The following is a 21,807-nucleotide window of genomic DNA, read 5'->3' on the forward strand; positions in this document are numbered from 1 at the left end:
GTTTGGTTGTTAATATGCGTATATTTTGGACTGTTTTACCACATAAATGACAATTAAAATAAAACACTGAGTTGGACGGTTATTAACTTTCACTTCTTCGATGCACACGTAAGGAAAACTCTATGAGCTACAACATCCTATGTAGCTTTGCCAAAAAAATTTCTTTTTTCCTTGCTGCCTAATATAACCACAACAAGCAAAATGACCAAAAAAAAGTAGCCAAAATCTCATTCTACAGCATGCAAAACAATACACACAATTCCTATTTACCCATAAATTCATCATTCCAGATCCATCATATTATCCATATCCACCATCCCACACCATGAAAATCTCACACATACAGTGAAAGGCTAAACTATGGTAACAGTACAAAAAAACAATGGCTACTTTATCCATGAATCTATCAACCCCACCATGCAAATCCATCAATTAATTGCCAAGATTTGCTCACCTTGTCCCGGCCAACGTGGTCAAGTTTTGGAAGCAGCAATGGCCGATGATGAGCTCTAGGACGGCCTAACCTGACCTTGCTCCTAGCGGACTCGCGGCGAGATGGCGAGGTCTGCTGTTGCAGGGGAGATGGGGAAGGCGGTGGGCAGGATGGCGAGGGCGGTGGCTGCAGGGGAGATGGGGAAGCCCGTGACAGATCTCGGGGAGATGGTGCAGGTGAGATGGGGAAGACCGCCGGCGGTGGGGAGGAGGCGAGGCAGGGGAGAAGCGACAACGGCAATGGAGAGAGCCCAATCCCGTTGTTGTTGCACGCGACGGGGTCGGGTCTAGCCATTTTTTTCATGAGATCTTGGTGGTGACATTTTGGCCGTAAAAACGGTTCCCCGTGGGGGCAAGTCCGAAACTGTTCGTAGCAACTTTTTTACACGTGATTTCGGTTGGCTTCTGGTCGATGGAACCTTCTTTTCAGCTTCAGCGGCATGACACATAGAAGCTGGCCCAAAAGCTCAAAAGAAGGGGGCCAATCGGATGATGCTACCTGAGCGCTTAAACTAGTCTAACCACAACTGCACAAGGCATAATCCAAAGGTTTATTCCCTGCTCGACGCACACAACACCAGCCAGGTCTTGTACCTACAGCAGAGCTTCTCAGTTGACATTTGGCACAAAGTCAAAACCATAAAAAAAGAAGAAGAAAGCGCTGGTCAAGTGACAGTTGACAGCTAGCTAGCTGCACACCTACACATACAGATACAGCATCTGATCTGATAAAAAGCAACACGTGAAGACGGCGTTATCAAATCACATAGGAGTATCAAATTAGCCCCCGATTAGTTACGTGTAAGATCCTGATGCGATCTTGGCGTGCATATCTTTATATCCACAACTGTCCAAGTCGATCCGGGGCTAAAATCAGGGCAGTGAACTGATCAATCAATCGTCTGACGCACTTCGTGCGCACCGGCGCCGTTCTGTTTGACTTTCTGCTGCCCAGCCGCTCTGTCGATGATCAAGTGCCGCAATGCAAGCAGCACTATAAATACAACACAGAAACGCCGCAATGAAAGCCCATGCCAAAGTCAACCGCACATGCATATATGTTCTTGACAGTTGACACACGCTCTCTCAGCTAGCTAGCGCGCGCCTCGATCGATCTGCGCCTCTACCTGATATCGATCCATGGACTCCGACGATTGGGGTCTTGGGGCGATCGTGAGGAGCTGCGCCGGCGCCGGCGTCGACGCAGAGGCTACTACCCCGGCACCCGTGGCTAGCCGCGGCCGTGGTGTGGCATCCATGGAGCTCGTCGGCCGACCGGTGAGCGCGCCGGCGCCGTCCATGACCACGGCTTCGTCGTCGTCGTTGCACGACGTGCTGGAGTACCTGGACTTGCACCACGAGCAGCAGCTGCCACGGGCGCCATTCTCCATCACGCCATCCACGGCCATGTCCCGCGAGCAGCGGGCGCCGTCCGAGCTCGTCTCCTTATTCTCGGCCGCCTCGACATCGTCCGGTCAGCTGACGCCGGCGACGAAGAAGCCGCAGCAAGGCGGTGGAAGGAAGCCTGGCGGGCGCGCTCACCGGCCTAAAAGAAGGTAAGAAATGAGCTCTTGATCTAGCTAGCTTGGTTAACTTAAGTCGATTTGCGTGTTGATCCCCATGGCGTCTGGGTGCAGCAAGATTAGCAGGAAGAGCCAAGTGAAGAAGGTGGTGCGCGAGGTGCCGTTGGTGGCCGACGGCGTCATCTCCGGCGACGCCGACGACCTGTGGGCGTGGCGCAAGTACGGACAGAAGCCCATCAAGGGATCCCCGTACCCTCGGTAATTAACCCTGCTAACTTTGTCCGGTTTTCACATTGAGTTCTCCAGCAACCAAGAGAAATAACCCCCAAAAGATGATAATTTCTTGACCAGATGGCTATGTCGTCATCGTTAATCAAGAGATAACTATTTCTAAGTCAAACTAGAAATAATCGCTAGCTACCTTCTACGGTAGTATTGTAAATGTTGTGTACATGCGTATGGCTGATCGACTGCTTGCACAAACACAGAGGGTACTACAAGTGCAGCAGCCTCAAGGCGTGCGCGGCGCGGAAGCTGGTGGAGCGCAGCCCGGACAAGCCCGAGGTGCTCATCGTCACCTACATTGCTGACCACTGCCACGCCGTGCCCACGCTTGTCAACGCACTCGCCGGCACCACCGTGTGCCAATCAACGTCCGACGAGGCGACAGGGGCGGCGAGGCGTGAGGACAGCGTCGACGGCTCGTCCTCCGTGGCGGCGGACGAAGCGTCTTCGGAGCTCAGGTCACCCGTGGAGATGGAGCTGGACGATTTCTTTGGCCTCTTCGACGAAGATCTTGACAGCTTCTTCGGGGACGGCGATGGCGACGATGTGCTCGGGAGGCGGGTTTCGTTGTAGTGTTGCCAAGTTAATTAGGACATGTTCTAATTCATGGTACTTTCTCCGACCGGTATTACTTATCTTAAATTTGTCCAGATATGGATGTATGTATGTGTAAAAAACGTTTAGATACTTGTAATATTTTGACAAGTAATTTCGGCCGAAGAAAATAATAAAATTGCACTACCTAAAGTTTATTACAAGGGACTGACTACCTCTCGGTCGACTGAAAAACATTGTTTCTCAGTCGACGGGCTGAGAGAAACATTGTTTCTCAGTCGACGGCCACTCAGCCAGCCATGCGTGTGATTAAGCTCCCCCTCCCCTTTGCAGCCAGCCGTGCATGTGTGATTAAACTCCTCTCTGCTTTTAGTCAGCCATGCATTCATGTGTGTTTGTGTTTTTTGGAGTTTGAGATCACAACAAAAATCATTCGTCCTTGTAGTAACATAAAGCAAGACCCCATTCATATGCTTATCATGCGTATTGCTATAAATTTTAAAACGGTGCTAAAAACTTGAAATTTAAAAATGACCGATCCCGACAAATCAAACTTGTACAGCACAACCGACGTCACGGAGAAAGGAAAAAGGCAACAAAAATAATAACAACTAAATTTTAAAAATTGCAGGTAAAACTTTATGTGTGATTCTAAAATTGCAGGTGAAACTTTATGCGCGATTCTAAAAATTACAGGTGAAATATTTATGCGCGATTCTAAAAATTGTAGGTGAAAGTTATGCAGGATTCTAAAAATTGCAGGTGAAGGTTATGCGTGATTCGAAAAATCGCAGATGAACCTTCATGGGCGATTCTAAAAATTGCAGTGAAATTTTATCCGCGATTCTAAAAAAAAATTTACATTGTTGACATGCGAATCACCTGTGGGGTGGACGCTCAATTTTACTACTAAAAAGAAATCTATGAGAACACAAGAAACAAAAAAAAGAAACAAAAAAACGACAGAAAATGGCCATCCAAACACTCGAACTTGTGACCTATAGTTAGACCGACATGAACCGCCAAATCAACCAGCTGACATTGTATAGATTCAGTTGTTGCATTTTTTATCATGGTCAGCCTCGTTAGCTACAGAACGAATCAAACACATGATCAAACGGCCTAGACCCTCGACCGAGAAATTTCTCAAGCGACTGAGTACTAGCAAATCCGTTATTACAAACGGTTCACTCTCCCGATCGTTTGACATTTTGTAAAGTCAAATGATAGTTAATATACAAATGCATGGATGCCGGATTGATCAGAGCGAAGGAGAGGAGGAAGCATATATAGTTAACTCGTTGCGATATCATTGCATGACGATGATGCTAGCTTCTGCGCTTAACTCAAATGATAGTTAACTCGTACTCAAGGAGTATATCCCAGGTTTATTCGATCCATATACATACACTTGACTTGATGGCACCAGCCAGGTCGATCGTCATGTATACTTATAGCTAGACAGTTTCTCGGTTGACATTTCGTGCAAAGTCAAAATCAAGAATAAAAACAACTTAGTTAAGCGCCGGTCAATCAAAGTAACACCTGCCTGGCAAACATGACATCTGGATAGAAGTTTTGATTTATTTTTTAAGGCGATACATTGTCACGTGTCAAATCCTGACGCGATGTTTTGTTTAAAACCCTGACGGCATTGGGCTGGGCCAGATTATTAGCGGGCTGTTCGAGACGACCAGTTCCTATCTCTCTTTGTTTTGGAACAGTTCCGTATGCCCACCTCTTTGTTTGCCCTATGCCGGCCCATGGTCGGGCAATTTGGCCCACGGAAGGAAAGATTTGTTTTTTCTGACCAAACTCACGGAAGGAAAGCTTAGTTCCAAAAATATAAATTCCTCTCCAATTTTTTGCCCAAAAATATAAAACAAATCCTGAGGATTATTTTTCGTTTGCCTAGTTTTCCTGAATATGAATTTGCAGCTGAATTAACATGCTTCAAAAGGCAAGGAGATCGACCTCCTCCCAGCCAGATCGAGCAACACCATTCATTTCTGATCACCAGAGACCGCGTTGACAATTCGGGAAACTCAAAATCACATTCGCACGCTAATTATTATTGGTGACCATGCAGTACAGGGATCCATCCAGCTCAAAGCTGAGCAGCAGAGCAGCAATCAAGCAAAACAGAGAGATCAGCTAGGCTGGTACACGGTGCCAAACAGAGCCCGGCTGATTTACTCCTTGTCCTTGGCCTTCTTGTCGTCCTCGTCGTCCTTGCCTCCGCCGCCGAAGAAGTCGGAGAAGGTGGGCATCTTGAGCTCGCCGGCGGTGGATAGCGGGATGGTGAAGTTGCCGATGATGGGGAGGTCGATGGTGAGCCCGACCTGGAGCTCGTAGTCGATGTCCCAGTCCCTGCCCAGGTCCTTCATGATCGAGATGAGGAAGTCGTAGGGCACCTTGGCCGGCACCTCCAGCTTCGTCACCTCCCCTCCCTCCTCTATCCAACCCGGGTCCGGGATCGTCCCCGACGCCACAACCCTGCAATCAAATCAACCATGTCCAGAATTCAGAATCAGATCGAGCTTCTCTTGACCAGATCGGAGGAAGAAGAAGAGGAAGATGAGCACTTACTTGCCGCCGCACTTGAGGGTGAAGGTGATGTCGCAGATGGGGATGCGGTGGGAGTAAGGGTTGGTGACGTTGATGTTGCTGTGGACGGTGAGGGCCTCGCGGCTGACGCCCTTGAAGGAGACGCTGTCCAGCGACGCCTCCGGTTTCGGCATGTGCGCGATCTTGTCCGCCACGAACCCCTTGGCCTTGTCTATCAGGCTCGCCATGGCTTCAGCTTCAGAGCTCAAAATCGAGATATGGGGTTTTTGGTTTCAGGGGATTTTGCTGGAAGCGGACGCGGCGTGTTCTTGTGTTTATAGGAGGCAGAGAGCAGAGAGCAGCGAGCAGAGGCGCGTGCGTGGAGACGTGGGAACCACGTGCTGCGGCGCGTGGGATCCGAGTGGTTTTTCTGGAGTTTTGGTAAGTGCAAGTTGGCGATATTCGTGGGTTTCTATAAGTCAGCCACAGTGAGCTGTGCCTTTGAAGTTTCTGGATGTGGACGGCGCGTGGATTGACGGAGTAAAATAGGAAAGGGAAAGGGGAGGAAGAAGAAGCTTCGGAGCGGGGATTCCACGCGGTGCGATTCCCGGGAACGGACGGTGCGGCTGGATCGGCATCTCTTATTTCCCGTTCTTATCTTTGTGTTGTTTGCCGACGTGTAGTACGTACTCCACGACAGTCGGCGGCAGCACAGCAGCAGCGCTCTGCCGGCCGATCGCATCGCGCCGACGGACCGGGGCTCTCGTAAAATGCTCCCGGCTCTCCCGTTAGTGGATCTCGATGCTCGGCCGTACTGTATTGAAAGTGTGTCGGGCCAACGTGAGAACTTGACTTTCCGTTCCAACTTGAAACGATTCTTGTGGTAAAAAAAATGAAACCGGAAACGATTCTCAGCCAGTACGGTATTGAAAGTCTAAGGACCAGCAAGAACCCGTGCAACGTGGTCAAAAGAAGTGATTTTACAAACCGATGATCGATAAGTTTACAACGAAGTTGGCTCGATGTCAAGTGCAATTCATCTCCAAATCTGTATGTCTTGTTCCGGTAAATGTCGTGCACTCTGCGCTCTTAACCTGTATTGGTTATCCAGCAGATTGATAGGATCCCTCGAGCTTTCCTCTGGTCCGAACCTGACAAAACTCAAGGTGCCAAGTGTTTGGTCTCCTGGAAGCGGATTTGCGCCCCTGAACTTTTCCCTTGCCTCCAACTCCAAGGAACCGCACTTAGCTGGCCACGGAAGCACTGAAAAAATACTACTGGTGTGCTGCTCCTGCTTTTTCCGTTCCACGAAACATCTTGTATACATATTTCTGCACTTGATTTAGTTTTGTTGATCTGATTTGATGTCAGACATTAGAAATGACAACTCATATCGGATCAGTACTAAATGGATGTGAACTGTTATTGGTCGGTTGCAGGAGCCAAGAAAGCTATATTATGAAACAAACGAGAAAAAAATCTAAGTGAATTGTTTCGTGGAACAGACGGAGCACTAGATACTAACCTTTCTAAGACCCACCCGCAAGAACTCTCTTGAAGCCTCGTGTTGGGCGATACTAAAACAGTCCCTTTTCACCCATGGTGCGATGCCATCCCCTCAAACCCCTCAAAACCTCGCTGCCACAACTCTTCGAGCACTGCAGGGAGTGGGTTGTCAACTTGTCATGATTCATGAGGAGTTACTTCATCAGAACTATGTCTCTGCTATCAAGGATTAATGTCTTGGTTGAGTTCCTCTCTCTCTAAGGACTAGACTAAAAGGGTTCCAACTCGTCCATTGGGTTCATACACCGCTGAAAGTGCCTACCTTTAACAATTTAATGGTCGAGTCTATGCCCTCGAATTCAAGCTGATCAGGAGCTGTAAAGTCTCCATCCTCAATGAAAAGTTCAACGCGAGGAGCATCATCGTGATCGAATCCGAAGGAGAAAACAACAATCATACTAGTCATCCCTTCGGCTCCATCATCAAAGCATAAATTCTATTTTAGACAGCAAATTTGAAATGCGGCCTTTGAACATTCGAGTTTGAATTTTTGTTCAACCATATCTTGTACTTTTACTTCAAATTTGAATAGTTGTTCAATTATGCCTTATGTTTTTATTCAAATTAGAATTTGAAATGGTGCTTGATTATGTGTGCTCCAGTATGTACCTTTGAATTATAATGATGTTAAAATCATGTACTCCATGAAGGTGAAAAGATAGAATAAAAATGAAAAAAAATCTTAAATCGACAAATGGAAGGCTAAAAGAGCAAGGGAGACACCGGATAGGTGAGCAAACGAACTATGCCGGCTGCACTGTTTTTGTTTTATTTAAGCGAGATAATGTGATAATGTTGTTAGCAATGAAATCATACATGCGCCTGCCTTGATTGTTTCAGAGACTACTCTTTTTGCTTGAATGCAAAGATAATGTATGTACTGTCTGCCTACGATGACTCCATGATTCCTCTCTCATACACTGCAAACTTATTTGGTAATGTAAAAAACATTCAAAACATGATGACCGTAGGGTGTAGGCTCGCGTGATATTTATCTAATCTTTGTTCAATTGCCACGTGGGCTCAAACAGGACATGTCTCGCCACATAATTGCAGTGGTACATGATACCAATGAAATAAAAGGGAGATAGAAAAGATAACTTCGCTATCGGAAATATGTTAATCATTACAAATTTAGATCCCAGCAAATTCATCAGACACAACACATTTCCAAAATTACGAATTCTAGCAAAATGCTCAGCAGACACAACATAGATTCCAATATTACAAAATACAATAAACAAATCGTTCATCAAACAGAAAAGTTATAGAAAGAAGTTACATATATATCTTCCACATGGTAGCTTTAGTAACAAGTTTCGACGCGTGAGTGAGTGTAGGAGAATCCATGAGTACATATATTCGCTGCATGATAGCATGTTGCTTTGATAGAAGGGAGTGAGCTGATGGGCGACCTTGGTCAAAAATTCGTGAAAGCTGTTGTGTTCTTGGTTTTATTAATATGACTGTTCATATTGATGATTTTAAATTTCTAAACTTTTTTTTACCTCACTATTATTTAAAAATATTTTTTTAGTTACACAATGTTAATAAAATCATAAAACTCTAGTATGAGTTGGGATCGAAAGAATTGTTTGTCAAAAAGTGCATTAGCTAACTTTGTGTTAGCAATGATGTTAAAACATATGACGCAAGTGTTATCCGGCATGGTTGGGCATAAAGCGCATATATATGGCTTGATGTCCGCTGTCAAATCCTAGGGGTCAGCCTTATAGGTGGTGGAAACTACAAATTTGAGTAAATGGAGGCTAAATTTTCCAGTAAAGTGATGAAATGCGTTAAGATCGGAAATAACACCAATAGTGAAAGCACTTTACTGGACTGAAACTGACGCCAATAAATAAAGCTATGGATCAACAAATGGGATTAAAGACCTCATTAGTCCTAGTCGTAAAAGATGGATAAAATTGCCGCGTGACTCGACGTATGCAGTGTTGTAGCTAACACGTTAACTATCTTGCTTGGCGAGTACGTTCTCAAGAATGAACCTGAAAGGCCTTAAGCTTCACTTATAAAGGTGTCAGACTATGATCCGTTTACCTTTGGCTACACCATATGTTTGATTTGGCAAAGATGGTTGCGACGAGAACAAACACGAATAGTATGTTGTGGCACCAATAGAAGATCTTTGGAATACATAGAAGATTTTTTAAACAAAATGTATCCTTCTTTTCTTTCTTAAAAAATTACACATCATTATTTGATCCAAATTGTGCTTCTGTCACTCAAATATCTAAAGAGGTGATTCTAGAGTACGTATACATGATCTAGCTGATTGAGCCAACGGCGGAGGCAGGGGGCCAGCAGGTGCCCTGACCCCCCTAAGATTCAGAAATTGCTTATAAGCCCCTAATTTATTATTACCACTAGTTGTGTGTTTTAATGTTTTGGCCCCCTTAATAATTCCATTTTTCGCTCTGTCCCCTCTTAATTGACATTGTAATATACTTCCGCTGATCCATAATAAGTGCCTTGAACTTATTACAATTTTGTGCTAAGTTAGCACAAAATCTGAGACATTGTTAATGGATCGTAAGGAGTACAGTCTTTCTCTTGAATGGATCCCAAGAAAGCTTTCAAATAAACTAGTTCTGGCATATTAGAAGTTTTAGAAATTTTTTTTGACAAGTATATCCATTAACTTTCCCTGCTTGCAGTGCCAAAAACTAAAACACAATCAAATCTTACTCCGAAGACTCGAGTAAAAGTTATTACTAATATTTTATCGTCCACTTGTCAATCATGTCCTAATCATCCAATTATATTTATATCTTAAAAAGAATGTGAAAGGGATACCAAAATGCTAGTTATCCTATTTGATAAATCATATACTCAATTGATGAGTCTAAGGGTGTGTTTGGTTGAAGATCCAATTTAGATATTTTTTAGGGAAAAGGCAAACTTTATTCAACTCTCGTCTGTAAAGGAATACATACAATATTCCGGACATCTAAAAGCCAAATATGATGGCCAAACGAGAGCGGAGAAGCCGCTTTAGCTAAGTTATGAGCATCAAAATTAAATGTTCTATTTTCATGAATAAACGCCACCTCCTGAAAATGCTCATTTCTTGTCCCAATGTCCCTGATAATTGCAGCGTAGTAGCCCAGATCCTCCGTCCGAAGGTTCTTGATAACAGAGAGGCAATCCGACGCCACACATACCTTAGTAAGATTCAGGCCCGCAGCCAAAGATAGAGCCTCACCACACGCCATTGCTTCTAGCGTCGTTGGGTCCGTCAAGCGTGGAACGGTAACCGCCGAAGCCCCAAATCCAATTTAGGCAGGTTGGCCCCAACCTGATTTTGTGGTGCAGCCAACCAAATTTCACGTTTGGTTAGGAGGTAACGTGCCAATGATAGGCCTAAAAAAAAACGTGCCAATGATAAAGCTCCCGCTACGCATTTGGGCTGGGCTGACCGCTACTAAAACATCTTGCCTGGCAATTTCGGCCCGAAGGTGCTAGCGTCACTTCAACCCGTCGACCATGAGCCGAGTGGCTGCCCACCGCGCACTGACCGAATTTAAGCTCGACGTACGAAAATGGCGTTCCGACCGCGACCTCCAACTCCCCAACAACCAGATTGGCGCCAAATCAATCTGGCCGCGCGCGACTGACAGAGACCCGCCATAAATACCCACAGCACCCCAACCGCCGCTCGTGCTCTGCAATTGCCAAATGCCATGCCAACTCCCGCACGCCAACACACCCCATCACCATGGCCGATTCCACGCCCAAGAAATCCAGCAGCAAAGCTTCCGATCCCGAGCCCAAGACCAAGAGCAAAGCCAAGACTATCAACGCCGATGACGCGCGCGCAGGCGATTTGATCGCGAAGCCGGCCGGGCAACACCGGCGCCGTGTGCTGCTGCGGCGCGCGTGCTGCGCCCTGGCCGCGGTCACCGCGACGGGCGCCGTGGCGATTCTGGCGCTGTCTCTCACGGTGCTCAAGGTCCGCGACCCGAGCCTGACCATGTCGTCCCTCGCCGTGGACCGCTTCCGCGTCTCCTTCCTCCCGCAGCTGCGGATCAACGCCACGCTCTCCGCGGCGCTCCTCATCGGCAACCCCAACTACGAGTCCATGCGCTTCGGCGCCAGCACCACCGAGATCTTCCTCCTCGACGCCCATGCCGATGCCGATGGCGTCGTGGTCGGCGTGGGCAGCGCGCCCCCGGGGCTGGCATCGGCGCGGGGCGAGAGCGAGGTGCGAGCCGCCGTGGACGTGTTCGTGGACAGGGTGCTCGCGCCAGAGGTGGTCCGAGAGGTCTTGCTGGGCGGCCGCGGCGAGGTGCGGCTGGCGAGCCGCACGGCGGTGGACGGCAGAATCAGCGTGCTCGGCGGGCTCTACGGAAGGCGCACCGTGCGCGTCGCCATGCGCTGCCGCGTCGTGCTGCGCGTGTCGCTGGCCGCCGTCGTCGTCGCCGACGGCTCGCCGTCCTGCGTCGCCGAGTTTGGGCGCTGAGCTTCGTGTTGCGCGATGTGTTGCTGCTGATTAATCTGCTCGTATTTTTTTTAACCATCCATGCCTCCCTCTGGCCTCTGCCTTGCAAGACAACTCTGACGACATCTTCGTTTCACTATTTTACCACATGTTTTATGAAGAATTTTCAGCTGAGTAATGATGAAATTGTGATCCTAGTTTGGAGCGGATTCTTTTAATTTCCTGATTTTGGAAGATGGAAGATGTTAAATGTACACTCCTTTTGACTAAGAGCCAAAGATATCAACGTGGCCGTTGAAACAAGCTAGCCGCCGCAGCGAGATTGACCTGCTTAGCTGACAACTCCACAACAGTGTTTGGTTTGGAAATGAAATCATTTCGTGCTCTCACAATCACCCATAAATCTTAATGGGTCGCCCTGCTGCTCCGTACGTCGTCGACACACATCTTTTGTTAGAATTTTTGGGCTGATCAGCCAAGTCCAAGTTTTAATAAATTCTAAAAAATCTCAAAATCCCGTTCATGAAGTGGGATGAGAGGAATGGGAAGAGAATAGTCACACCTTGCTAGTTTAGAGTGAGTGAGAACAACATATAAGGGATGTTGTTTCTCAACTGTTGAGCAACTGAGCAATCGAAATCCCCACGCACGCTCCTCCTCCGCTCGCCTCGCCACGCCACTCGTTTCGTTGATCGAGTTCGAGCCGGACCTCTTATCTTTTTGTCACGCGCGCGAGGTATTTTTGGAATCTGTTACGGACGCGTGCAGATTTTGTGAAGTCGGTTCAGGTTTCCTAAACCGAACCGACTTATACCTGCGTGACTATATATACAGCCGTCCGTCCCTCCGATCAGTACGTAACACAACCGCGCTAGGGTTTCGCCTGTCTCTCGCTTTTGCGCCGTCGTCGTAGTCTACTCCATCCCGAGCAGGTCTCTGGAACCTTTCGCCTTTGTGATCCTGTACGGGAGAGGGCGAATAAGGTTTTTGGGAAGCACTCCGCGCGAATGCTCGCTTTCCTGCAACCACGAGTCGTCTGCCTTCTCGATTCGGCGGGTCCGCGACGCGCCGCCGTCTTCTTCGTCAACAACTTCGTCAAGCGAATGTAACAGCAACGGCTTTCTCTCCACCGCAACAGTACGTACATTGTGATTCGATTTGTCGTTTAGTTATGATCTGCGAGTTCATATTGCTGTTCGTTGTGCTGTTTAATACTTCTAGTATTTTCGAGATGCATCTGCTAGTTGCTACTGTCATCATGATCTATATTCTGGAATTATTCATTGAATTGTTATTCTCGAAATTGCTTAATTTTCCAACAATCCAAAAATCTTATTGTAAGTAATTTTCTGATTTAACTATGGGTTTAGCCGATGCATTGAAGCCGGATAAATTTTCCGAGATGTACTTCAAGAGATGGCAATTAAAGGCCATGCTCTGGTTGCAGACTCTGAAAGTATTCTGGGTGACAGACGGCAAACCAGAGGGAGATTTATCTGAGGAAACTCAGAAAAAATTTCAAGATGCCAATGTTGCCTTTAGACGATGCATTCTGAGTGTTCTTTCTGTCCGTCTTTATGATGTGTATATGCACATAGAAGACGGGAAGGAGCTGTGGGATGCACGGGATGCTAAATTCGGTGCAACCGATGCAGCCAGTGAATTGTATACCATGGAGTCGCTGAACGAGTACAAGATGGATAACCGTTCTATAGTTGAACATGCGCATGAGATACAGATCATTGTGAGAGATCTCAAACTTCTCAAGTGTGATTTACCCGACAAGTACGTGGCTGGGTGATTTATTGCAAAGTTACCTCCCGCGTGGAGGAACTTCGCCACGTCTCTAAAACACAAGAGACAAGAGATATCAGTTGAACAACTGATAGCGTCCCTTGTTGTTGAAGAGAAAGCTCGGGCTAAGGACACCACTGAGAAGTCTGTTGATTTTCCGTCTAACGCCAGTATGGTACAGAGGAACTTTCACGGCAACGAAAAGAACAAAGGGAAGAAGTCCGCTGTTGTTAACAACAAGCCTGCGCAAACTACTACCTTCAAGAAGAAGAAGAAAGTAAACAAAGGCGAGATGAATTGTTTCACCTGTGGACAGCTCGGCCACTTTTCCAGAGACTGTTCTGATCGTGCAGATCGGAGAGGGAAAACGGGGCAGAAGACTGTCAACAAGTCGTGACCGCTAGCGACACTGACACGTACGGTATTTTACCTACTGTAATTTCAGTGTTTCAATCTCCATGTTGGTGGATTGATACGGGTGCTAATGTTCATGTATGTTCTCACATCTCTTTGTTTAATTATTACCAGCATGGAAGGGATTCAACCGTCTTGATGGGGAACGGGTCGCATGCAGCTGTTCGTGCTGTTGGTACGGTCGATCTGAAGTTTATTTCGGGAAAGATCGTGCGGCTAAGGAACGTAATGCATGTCCCCTCCATGAACAAGAATCTCGTTAGCGGTTCCCTTTTATGTAGAGATGGTTTTAAGGTAGTTTTAGAGTCTAATAAAGTGGTTGTGTCCAAACATGGACAATTTATTGGTAAAGGCTATGAGTGCGGAGACTTGTTCCGTTTTTCCCTTTCTGATTTTAGTGACATGTCAGTAAACCATATGTTTGTTTGGCACTCTCGTTTATGTCATGTTAATTTTGGTTTAATGTCTCGGCTATCCACTATGAGTTTAATTCCTACTTTCACCATTGCCAAAGGTTCTAAGTGCCATAGTTGTGTGCAATCAAAGCAACCTCGAAAGCCCCACACGGCGGCCGAGAAGAGAAATCTGGCACCTCTAGAACTCATGCATTCTGATCTTTGTGAGATGAGTGGTGTGTTGACAAAAGGTGGAAAGATATATTTCATGACGTTAATTGATGATGCTACTAGATTCTGCTATGTTTATTTGTTGCGAACTAAAGATGAGGCTTTAGACTACTTTAAAATCTATAAGGCTGAAGTTGAAAATCAATTGGAGAGAAAGATCAAACGTGTTAGGTCGGATCGTGGTGGCGAGTATTTTTCCAATGTATTTGATAAATTTTGTGCGGAACATGGTATTATTCATGAGAGGACGCCTCCCTATTCTCCCCAATCAAACGGGGTCGCCGAGAGGAAAACCCGCACACTGACTGACTTGATGAATTCCATGTTAGCCACTGCCGGTTTATCTAAGGCATGTGGAGGGGGGGGGGGCGCTACTGACTTCATGTCATGTCCTGAATAAAGTCCCAAACAAAAATAAAGAGAATACTCCCTACGAGGAGTGGATTGGAAGAAAGCCATCATTTTCTTACTTGCGCACTTTGGGATGTTTGGCTAAAGTCAACGTTCCAATTCCCAAGAAACGCAAGCTCGGACCGAAGACAATGGATTGTATCTTTCTAGGCTATGCTCAGCGGAGCGTGGGCTATAGATTCTTAGTAGTTAAATCCGAGGTACCTGATATGCATGTTGATACTATTATGAAATCTCGTGATGCAACATTTTTTGAGAACATTTTTCCTATGAAAGATATGCATAGCATTGCTAGAATTTCTTCTGAAATATTACCTGAGTCTAGCATACCTGAATCTAATACATCTGATAATGAATCTGAACATCCAGAGGATGACGTTGAGAAGGATGACAATGAAGCTCCTTCCAGGAGTAAGAGACGAAGGATTGCAAAATCCTTCGGTGATGACTTCATTGTGTACCTTGTGGAGGATAGTCCCAAAACCATTGCAGAGGCATATGCATCTCCGGATGCAGATGACTGGAAAGAAGCTGTCCAGAGTGAGATGGACTCCATTCTTTCTAATGGGGGTTGGGAGCTATCTGAACGACCCCACGGTTGTAAGCCAGTAGGCTGCAAGTGGGTGTTCAAGAAGAAGCTAAGGCCTGACGGTACTATTGAAAAGTATAAGGCACGGCTTGTGGCGAAAGGCTACACTCAGAAAGAAGGCGAAGATTACTTCGACACCTATTCACCCATTGCTAGACTTACCATCATTCGAGTACTACTATCCCTGGCTGCCTCCTATGGTCTTGTCGTTCATCAAATGGACGTAAAGACAGATTTCCTTAACGGAGAGTTGGAAGAGAAATTTACATGGAACAACCAGATGGATTTGTGGTAAAGGGTGAAGAGAGAAAAGTGTGCAAGTTACTAAAATCTTTGTATGGACTAAAACAAGCACCTAAGCAATGGCACGAGAAGTTTGACAGAACTTTAACTTCTGCAGGCTTTGTCATTAATGAGGCTGATAGATGTGTGTACTATCGCCATGGTGGGGGCGAAAGTGTTATTTTGTGTTTCTACGTGGATGATATTCTGATTTTTGGTACAAACATAAAAGTGATAAATGAGGTCAAGTCGTTTCTATCAAATTGCTTTGATATGAAAAATCTGAGAGAGGCTGATGTTATTCTTAACATTAAGCTGGTTAAGGATGAGAGTGGAATTACTTTGTTGCAATCCCACTATGTTGAGAAGGTCTTGAGTCCCTTCGGTTTTACTGACAGCAAACCTTCACCAACACCTTATGACCCCAGCGTGATACTCAGAAAGAACAATAGAGAAGGGAAAGATCAATTGAGATACTCTCAAATAATCGGTTCCGTTATGTACTTAGCTAGTGCCACGAGGCCTGATATCTCTTTTGCTGTGAGCAAATTTTAAAGTAGTTTCACGTCAAACCCGGCTATAGATCATTGGTGTGCACTAGAAAGGATATTGCGCTATCTAAAAGGTACGATGAGTTATGTAATACATTATTCAGGGCATCCAGCTGTGCTTGAGTGATATTGTGATTCAAACTGGATCTCTGAAGCAGATGATCTCTACACCACAACCGAGTATGCCTTCATACTTGGTGGCGGTGTAGTATCATGGAGATCTTGCAAACAGACCATATTGACGAGGTCAACTATGGAAGCAGAGCTTGCTGCTTTAGATACAGCCACCTTTGAGGCAGAGTGGCTTAGAGATCTTTTGATGGACTTGCAGGTGGTTGAAAAACCAGTGCCGGCTATTCTAATGAACTGTGATAATCAAACGGTTATTACTAAAGTAAACAGTTCAAAGGATAACGCGAAGTCATCAAAACACGTGAGGAGACGTGCGCAGTCTGTCAGGAAATTGAAAAACTTCGGAGTGATAACTGTTACATATATTCAAATAGAGAAAAACCTGGCAGATCCCTTTACCAAGAGACTATCACGTAATGTGATAGAGAGTGCATCGAGGGAGATGGGGTTGAGACCCATGAATGTTGTGCCATAGTGGTAACCCAACCTATGTGATCGGAGATCCCGTGAAGTAGGATCTGAGAAGAACGAAGCTATCGGTATACAGAGGAGAGTATGTTATAACCCTCTCTATGTGAAGATGTGCGACTCTCAAATTACTGTAAGGCACGTTGGCGACATGCCTTAATGTGTTCATTGCGGCTATGAGTAGCGAAAGATGTTGTCCTACAGAGTATTCTTGAAAAAACACACATATATGAGTCAGACTGTCTAACGTCGCAGTCTATGAGATTTGGGTGATTTCTAGTAACTCATGAAGAGACCACGGAGTATGACGCATATGCTCCACCCGCGGGGTAGACTACTGTTAGCCCAGTACTGGTTGACTTTGAGTGAAACTATTTCACGCCAGCTTGCAATTCAAGGCTTAGTCCATTGTGAGTGATGGATGTAACTTAAAGTTCTAGGCAGAAGTTCAACTTAACAGTCTCTGCCGAAACACTAGTATATAAACAAGTAGCGAGAACAGGTAAATCTCTAAATGGGTATTTGAGATCTGGTGGGGGATTGTTACAATTTGGTGGGCCTGATCAGCCCAAGCCCAAGTTTTAATAAATTCTGAAAAATCTCAAAGGCCCATTCATGAAGTGGGATGAGGGGAGTGGGAAGAGAATAGTCCCACCTTGCTAGTTTAGAGTGAGTGAGACCAACATATAAGGAATGTTGTTTCTCACCTATTGAGCAACTGAGCAAGGGAAATCACCACGCACGCTCCTCCTCCTCCTCCTCCGCCTGCCTCGTCACGACGCGCGCGCGCCGCGTTTCGTGGATCGAGCCCGAGCCCGAGCCGTGCCGTTGCGGTGCGGTGCGGTGCCGGGCCTCTTATCACGCGCGCGAGGTATTTTTACAAATCAGTTACGGACGCGTGATCGGTTCAGGTTTCCTAAACCGAACCGACCTATACATGCGTGACTATATATACAGCCGCCCGTCCCTCGGGGGAGCAGGTCTCCGGAACCTTTCACCTTTGCGATCCTGTACGGGAGAGGGCGAATAAGGTTTTTGGGAAGCGCTCCGCACGACTGCTCGCTTCCCTGTAACCACGGGTCGTCTGCCTTCTCAATTCGGCGGGTGCGCGACCGCCGCCATCTTCTTCGTCATCAACTTCGTCAAGCGAACGTAACAGCAACGGCTTCCTCTCCACCGTAACAGTACGTACATTGTGATTCGATCTGTTGTTTAGTTATGATCTGCGAGTTCATATTGCTGTTCGTTGTGCCGTTTAATACTTCTAGTATTTTCGAGATGCATCTGCTAGTTGCTACTGTCGTCATGATCTATATTCTGGAATTATTCATTGAATTGTTATTCTCGAAATTGCTTAATTTTCTATCATCCTTGTGGACCTGCAGGTGTCGGAGGCCATCCTTCACCGACGCGGCCTCCGGCAGGGTGATCCCCTCTCTTCCTTGCTATTCATAATTGTGATGGACTGCCTCAGAGCTTTGATCAATGCTGCGGAGAGGACTACTCTTTTGCTTCCGATTGGTAGACGCCCGTTGACCCGAAGGATCTCCATTTATGCAGACGATGTCATCCTATTTTTTTAATGCTTCGGCTATGGAAGCATCTCATTTCAGTGCTATTCTCAAGCTGTTTGGCAATGCTACGGGGCTTCAAATAAACCTCAGGAAGAGCTCTATGTTCAGTATTAGTTGCAGTCTGGAGGTGGCAGCGGCCCAATTCGCTGATGTGCTCCCATGCTCGGTGGCGACCTTCCCTTGCACTTATGTGGGCATGCCTCTCTCGATCTCGCGCCTGAGACGTTCTAATTTCCAGCCGATCATCGACAAGGTGGCCAAGCGCCTTGCTGGATGGCAGGGCCGCCTCCTATCCACCGTCGGTAAACTCGTTCTCGTCAACTCGGTTCTGTCGGCGCTCCCTACCTTCCAGATGGTGGCGATGGCTCAGCCGGTCTGGGCCTTGAAGCAGATTGATAAACTCCGCTGGGCTTTTCTATGGACGGGCTCAGATAGCTGTCCGGGAGCTAGGTGCCTTGTCGCCTGGTCTAAGGTCTATGTTCCCAAGTCGCTAGGGGTGCTCAGTATCCCGGATCTCGCGATGCATGGCAGAGCTCTTCGCGTGAGGTGGCTATGGAAGTGCTGGGGCGGCGCTGATCCGGAGCGGTTCAATATGTTCAGCAATGATCCCTCCACCTTGGCTCTTTTTCATGTTGGGACCAGATTTGTGATTGGCAATGGGGCTAGATGTTCTTTCTGGCACGATCCTTGGCTTAGTAGCTGCACTCTCAAAAGTCAGTTCTCGCAGCTCTACGCTTTCTCCTCTTGCAAGAAGATTTCTGTCAAGGAGGCCTTAGTGGAGCAGCGTTGGGTCGCGGCAATCAGGCGGGAGCCGGGCCCAAGGGTTCTTGCTGAGTTCGTCGACCTCTGGATTCGTTTGAGAGACGTCCATCTGTCAGATGAGACGGACATGATCCTTTGGAAATTCAATATGTCCGGCACCTACACTGCTTCCTCTACTTATGGTATGCAATTCCATGGCCGTTCCACCCCTAGTATGGGTGCTCTAATTTGGCCGGTGAGGATCCCCCTGAAAGTTCGCTTCTTTGCTTGGACGGCGCTTCAAAATCGTTGTCTCACCGCTGACCGCCTTGCCCGCAAAGGAATTGACCATGATCCGGTTTGCAAGTTCGGTAGAAGCTCGTCGGAGGATGCGCAGCACCTGTTCATCGGTTGCCCGTCCGTGGCGAACCTATGTGATGAGCTGTTGCGGCTGTGGAACCTGCCACCTGAATGGCGTGGTACACGGGATAGTTCGATGGTGGAGCACTGGACTATCTGTGATGATGGCGCTACCTCGTCTGTGGCTAGGGAGCGGCTTGGCGTCTTCTTCATGCTCTTCTGGTGGACGGTTTGGAAGGAAAGAAATGACACGACGTTCAATGCGAAGCGTTCCACCAACTCGTCGATCATCGGCTTCGCCGTTGAGGAGATTGCGGCATGGCGATTCGCCGTGCACAAGGGAGCTAGCCTTATCCCATGATTGAGAAGTTCTGGTTCCACCGAGTTAGACCTCACGAGTAATTCCTTTTGTTGCCGGTCTTTACCGATCTCTGTATATACCTCTTTGTTATTTGCCGTTTATGGACTGTTGAGACTTTTATATATCCTCCTTGCTTAATCAATGAATCACAACCGTGTTGCTTTTCGTAAAAAAAAAAAAGTTGATTCGTCTCATTTGGTTTCCCAAAAAAGAAGAAGGCAAGAACACTTTGTTTATGAGATAGACAGACCGGGCCATGGTTAATGGTCCACGTTGGTTGAACTATGGCCATATCGATCTCCTTCCTCTTAATGGGCCTGATTACCTTTGACCTCAGCTTTGTCCATCGTTTATTTTTATTTATTTTTGAGGGAAAAGACTGTAGGCAAAATGTTGCCTACAGACATATATTAATAAATGGAAAGTATCTGTACAGAAATAATGAAAAATGGGCCAAAGTGCCCAACATCGTTTGATTTTTCATTTTATCTTGAAGCGACCGGCTGGGGATTTCTCGTTACATCTTCAGTACTACGGCCCTCGCCGCCACCACTGTAGTTGAGGCCAAGGGATGGCAGCTCTTAACTACTGAATACTGATACGTGGATTGCAAATTATTCAACCGAAGTGGACCTTTACAAGTCACCCGTGATCGATTCATGAATGTAACCTTGATAAATGAAACCTTATGACTACTCTTGGTGGTTACGAAGCATGCACTTGCAAGGGAAAATTAAAGAATCAGAAGTCTAGATGGTACATTTTGGAAGGCTTAAACCCCTCAGTGGAGTTGAAGAACCTGAGCGTGCGCGCCCACCAGAGGCGGCTCTTGAGCCGGTGCACGGCGACGGTGTCCGGCACGAGCTCATGCCGGTAACAGCTCTTCTCCCTGTCCGGCTTCTCCCCGTCAAGATAGTCATACATCCTCTTCCCCTCCCCATACATGTTCTTCCCCTTTCCCCCAAGCCGGAGCCAATGCCGGAACGCCATGTCCTCCGCCCCCTTGGTGTAATTCCGGGACATCCGCTCCCCGGGCTCCGACGAGATCCACGCCGCCACGTCCCACGACACGACGTACCCCCACCCCACCATGAACTGCCACTCCGGGTTTGGACTCTCGAGGTCACACGGCCACAGGAATCCATGGTACACGTCGTGCCGCCGCCGAGGCTTGCTCCGGAGCGCGTCGGCGAGGGCCGACATGCGGTAGTACGTGTCATCGTCGGCCTTGCCCACGTAGTCGTAGGGCGGATCTTTGTCGGCGAAGAGCTTGGGGACCGCGGAGAAGAAGTCGAAGGTCTTGCCATCGTTCATGTTCTCCGTGCAGTTGAGCACGAGGATGTCGTCGTAGGCGATGATCTCGAGGGCCACTAGCACGGCGTCTTCTTCCTTGGTGACGTTGCAGAAGACGAAGCGGACGTCGACGACAGCGCCGGTGGGTGGCGGCTGGAGCTTGTAGGCGAGCCGGAGGAGAGCGCGCCGCTCGTAGGAGGATGGCACGGTGAGCACGCCCAGGAGCACCCGTAGGTCGACGGCCGGCGTGGCGAGCTTGGCTGGTGTCGTCGTCGTTGTTGTGGCCGGACATGTGTTGCATTGGCATGGAGCGAGCAGTCCTGACTGGAGGTTGAAGCCATTGGGGAAGAGAAGGAAGTATATGAGCGCGAGGAGGAGGAAAGGGACGAGCAAGATAGGGGCGGTGAAGAACGGGAGTTGAGCGAATGGAGAAGAAAGCTTTTTCATGGCTAGCTAGATAACTCGGTCATGGACTCATGGCCTGACCATGCATTCATGCATACGGAACAGGGTTAAGTAGAATCGAGCAATAAGATAGTCTGGTTATGGGGAGCTGGACACCTCGAACAGAGATTTGCGCAGATCGGGAGGATAGTTGACCCGACATTAACTCAACAGGCCGGAGTACCACACAAGTGCCCGGGTTCTCTCAGTTAACCTCATCAGTTTGTATGCTGCATCAGTTGTTCAGTTTAAGCTTCTATAAAAGTTCCATTCTCTGAAGGAATAGAAAATTAACAGCATTCGCGCAAGAACTAAATTAGGATAGTATGTGTTTGGT

At 47.3% G+C, this 21,807-nt stretch overlaps 4 protein-coding genes across 4 annotated transcripts; 2 read left to right on the forward strand and 2 right to left on the reverse strand.

The window, feature by feature from the left end:
* Positions 1-1,536: 1,536 nt before the first annotated feature.
* LOC100836943 (WRKY transcription factor 22) lies at positions 1,537-3,033 on the forward strand. The gene is made up of 3 exons (XM_024460131.1): positions 1,537-2,048; positions 2,130-2,273; positions 2,504-3,033. Exons 1-3 carry the CDS (start codon positions 1,633-1,635, stop codon positions 2,871-2,873), a joined length of 930 nt encoding a protein of 309 aa, XP_024315899.1. The 5' UTR covers positions 1,537-1,632; the 3' UTR covers positions 2,874-3,033.
* Positions 3,034-4,883: 1,850 nt separating this feature from the next.
* Positions 4,884-5,840, reverse strand: LOC100827152 (late embryogenesis abundant protein Lea14-A). Its single transcript, XM_003567779.4, has 2 exons — positions 5,445-5,840; positions 4,884-5,351 (listed from the first exon to the last, which is right to left on the reverse strand). The coding sequence occupies exons 1-2, from the start codon at positions 5,648-5,650 to the stop codon at positions 5,048-5,050; spliced, it is 510 nt and encodes a 169-aa protein (XP_003567827.1). The 5' UTR covers positions 5,651-5,840; the 3' UTR covers positions 4,884-5,047.
* A 4,769-nt stretch (positions 5,841-10,609) lies between these two features.
* Positions 10,610-11,733, forward strand: LOC100837247. The gene has a single exon (XM_003565807.4). It carries the CDS (start codon positions 10,708-10,710, stop codon positions 11,449-11,451), a length of 744 nt encoding a protein of 247 aa, XP_003565855.1. The 5' UTR covers positions 10,610-10,707; the 3' UTR covers positions 11,452-11,733.
* An 8,614-nt stretch (positions 11,734-20,347) lies between these two features.
* LOC100838166 lies at positions 20,348-21,631 on the reverse strand. Its single transcript, XM_003565809.2, has one exon. It carries the CDS (start codon positions 21,471-21,473, stop codon positions 20,475-20,477), a length of 999 nt encoding a protein of 332 aa, XP_003565857.1. The 5' UTR covers positions 21,474-21,631; the 3' UTR covers positions 20,348-20,474.
* Between the last annotated feature and the right edge of the window lie 176 nt (positions 21,632-21,807).

This window comes from Brachypodium distachyon, chromosome 2, assembly GCF_000005505.3.
Source record: "Brachypodium distachyon strain Bd21 chromosome 2, Brachypodium_distachyon_v3.0, whole genome shotgun sequence".
In the NCBI taxonomy this organism is placed as follows: Eukaryota; Viridiplantae; Streptophyta; class Magnoliopsida; order Poales; family Poaceae; genus Brachypodium; species Brachypodium distachyon.

Excerpts from the sequence above, each read along its gene's own strand:
- LOC100837247 (XM_003565807.4), top strand. The coding sequence starts at position 10,708 with ATGGCCGATTCCACGCCCAAGAAATCCAGCAGCAAAGCTTCCGATCCC.
- LOC100827152 (XM_003567779.4), bottom strand. The coding sequence starts at position 5,650 with ATGGCGAGCCTGATAGACAAGGCCAAGGGGTTCGTGGCGGACAAGATC. Across the intron at positions 5,352-5,444 it reads ACCCTCAAGTGCGGCGGCAA|GGTTGTGGCGTCGGGGACGA; the intron begins GTAAGTGCTCAT and ends ATTTGATTGCAG.
- LOC100836943 (XM_024460131.1), top strand. The coding sequence starts at position 1,633 with ATGGACTCCGACGATTGGGGTCTTGGGGCGATCGTGAGGAGCTGCGCC. Across the intron at positions 2,049-2,129 it reads GCTCACCGGCCTAAAAGAAG|CAAGATTAGCAGGAAGAGCC; the intron begins GTAAGAAATGAG and ends GTCTGGGTGCAG. Across the intron at positions 2,274-2,503 it reads AAGGGATCCCCGTACCCTCG|AGGGTACTACAAGTGCAGCA; the intron begins GTAATTAACCCT and ends GCACAAACACAG.
- LOC100838166 (XM_003565809.2), bottom strand. The coding sequence starts at position 21,473 with ATGAAAAAGCTTTCTTCTCCATTCGCTCAACTCCCGTTCTTCACCGCC.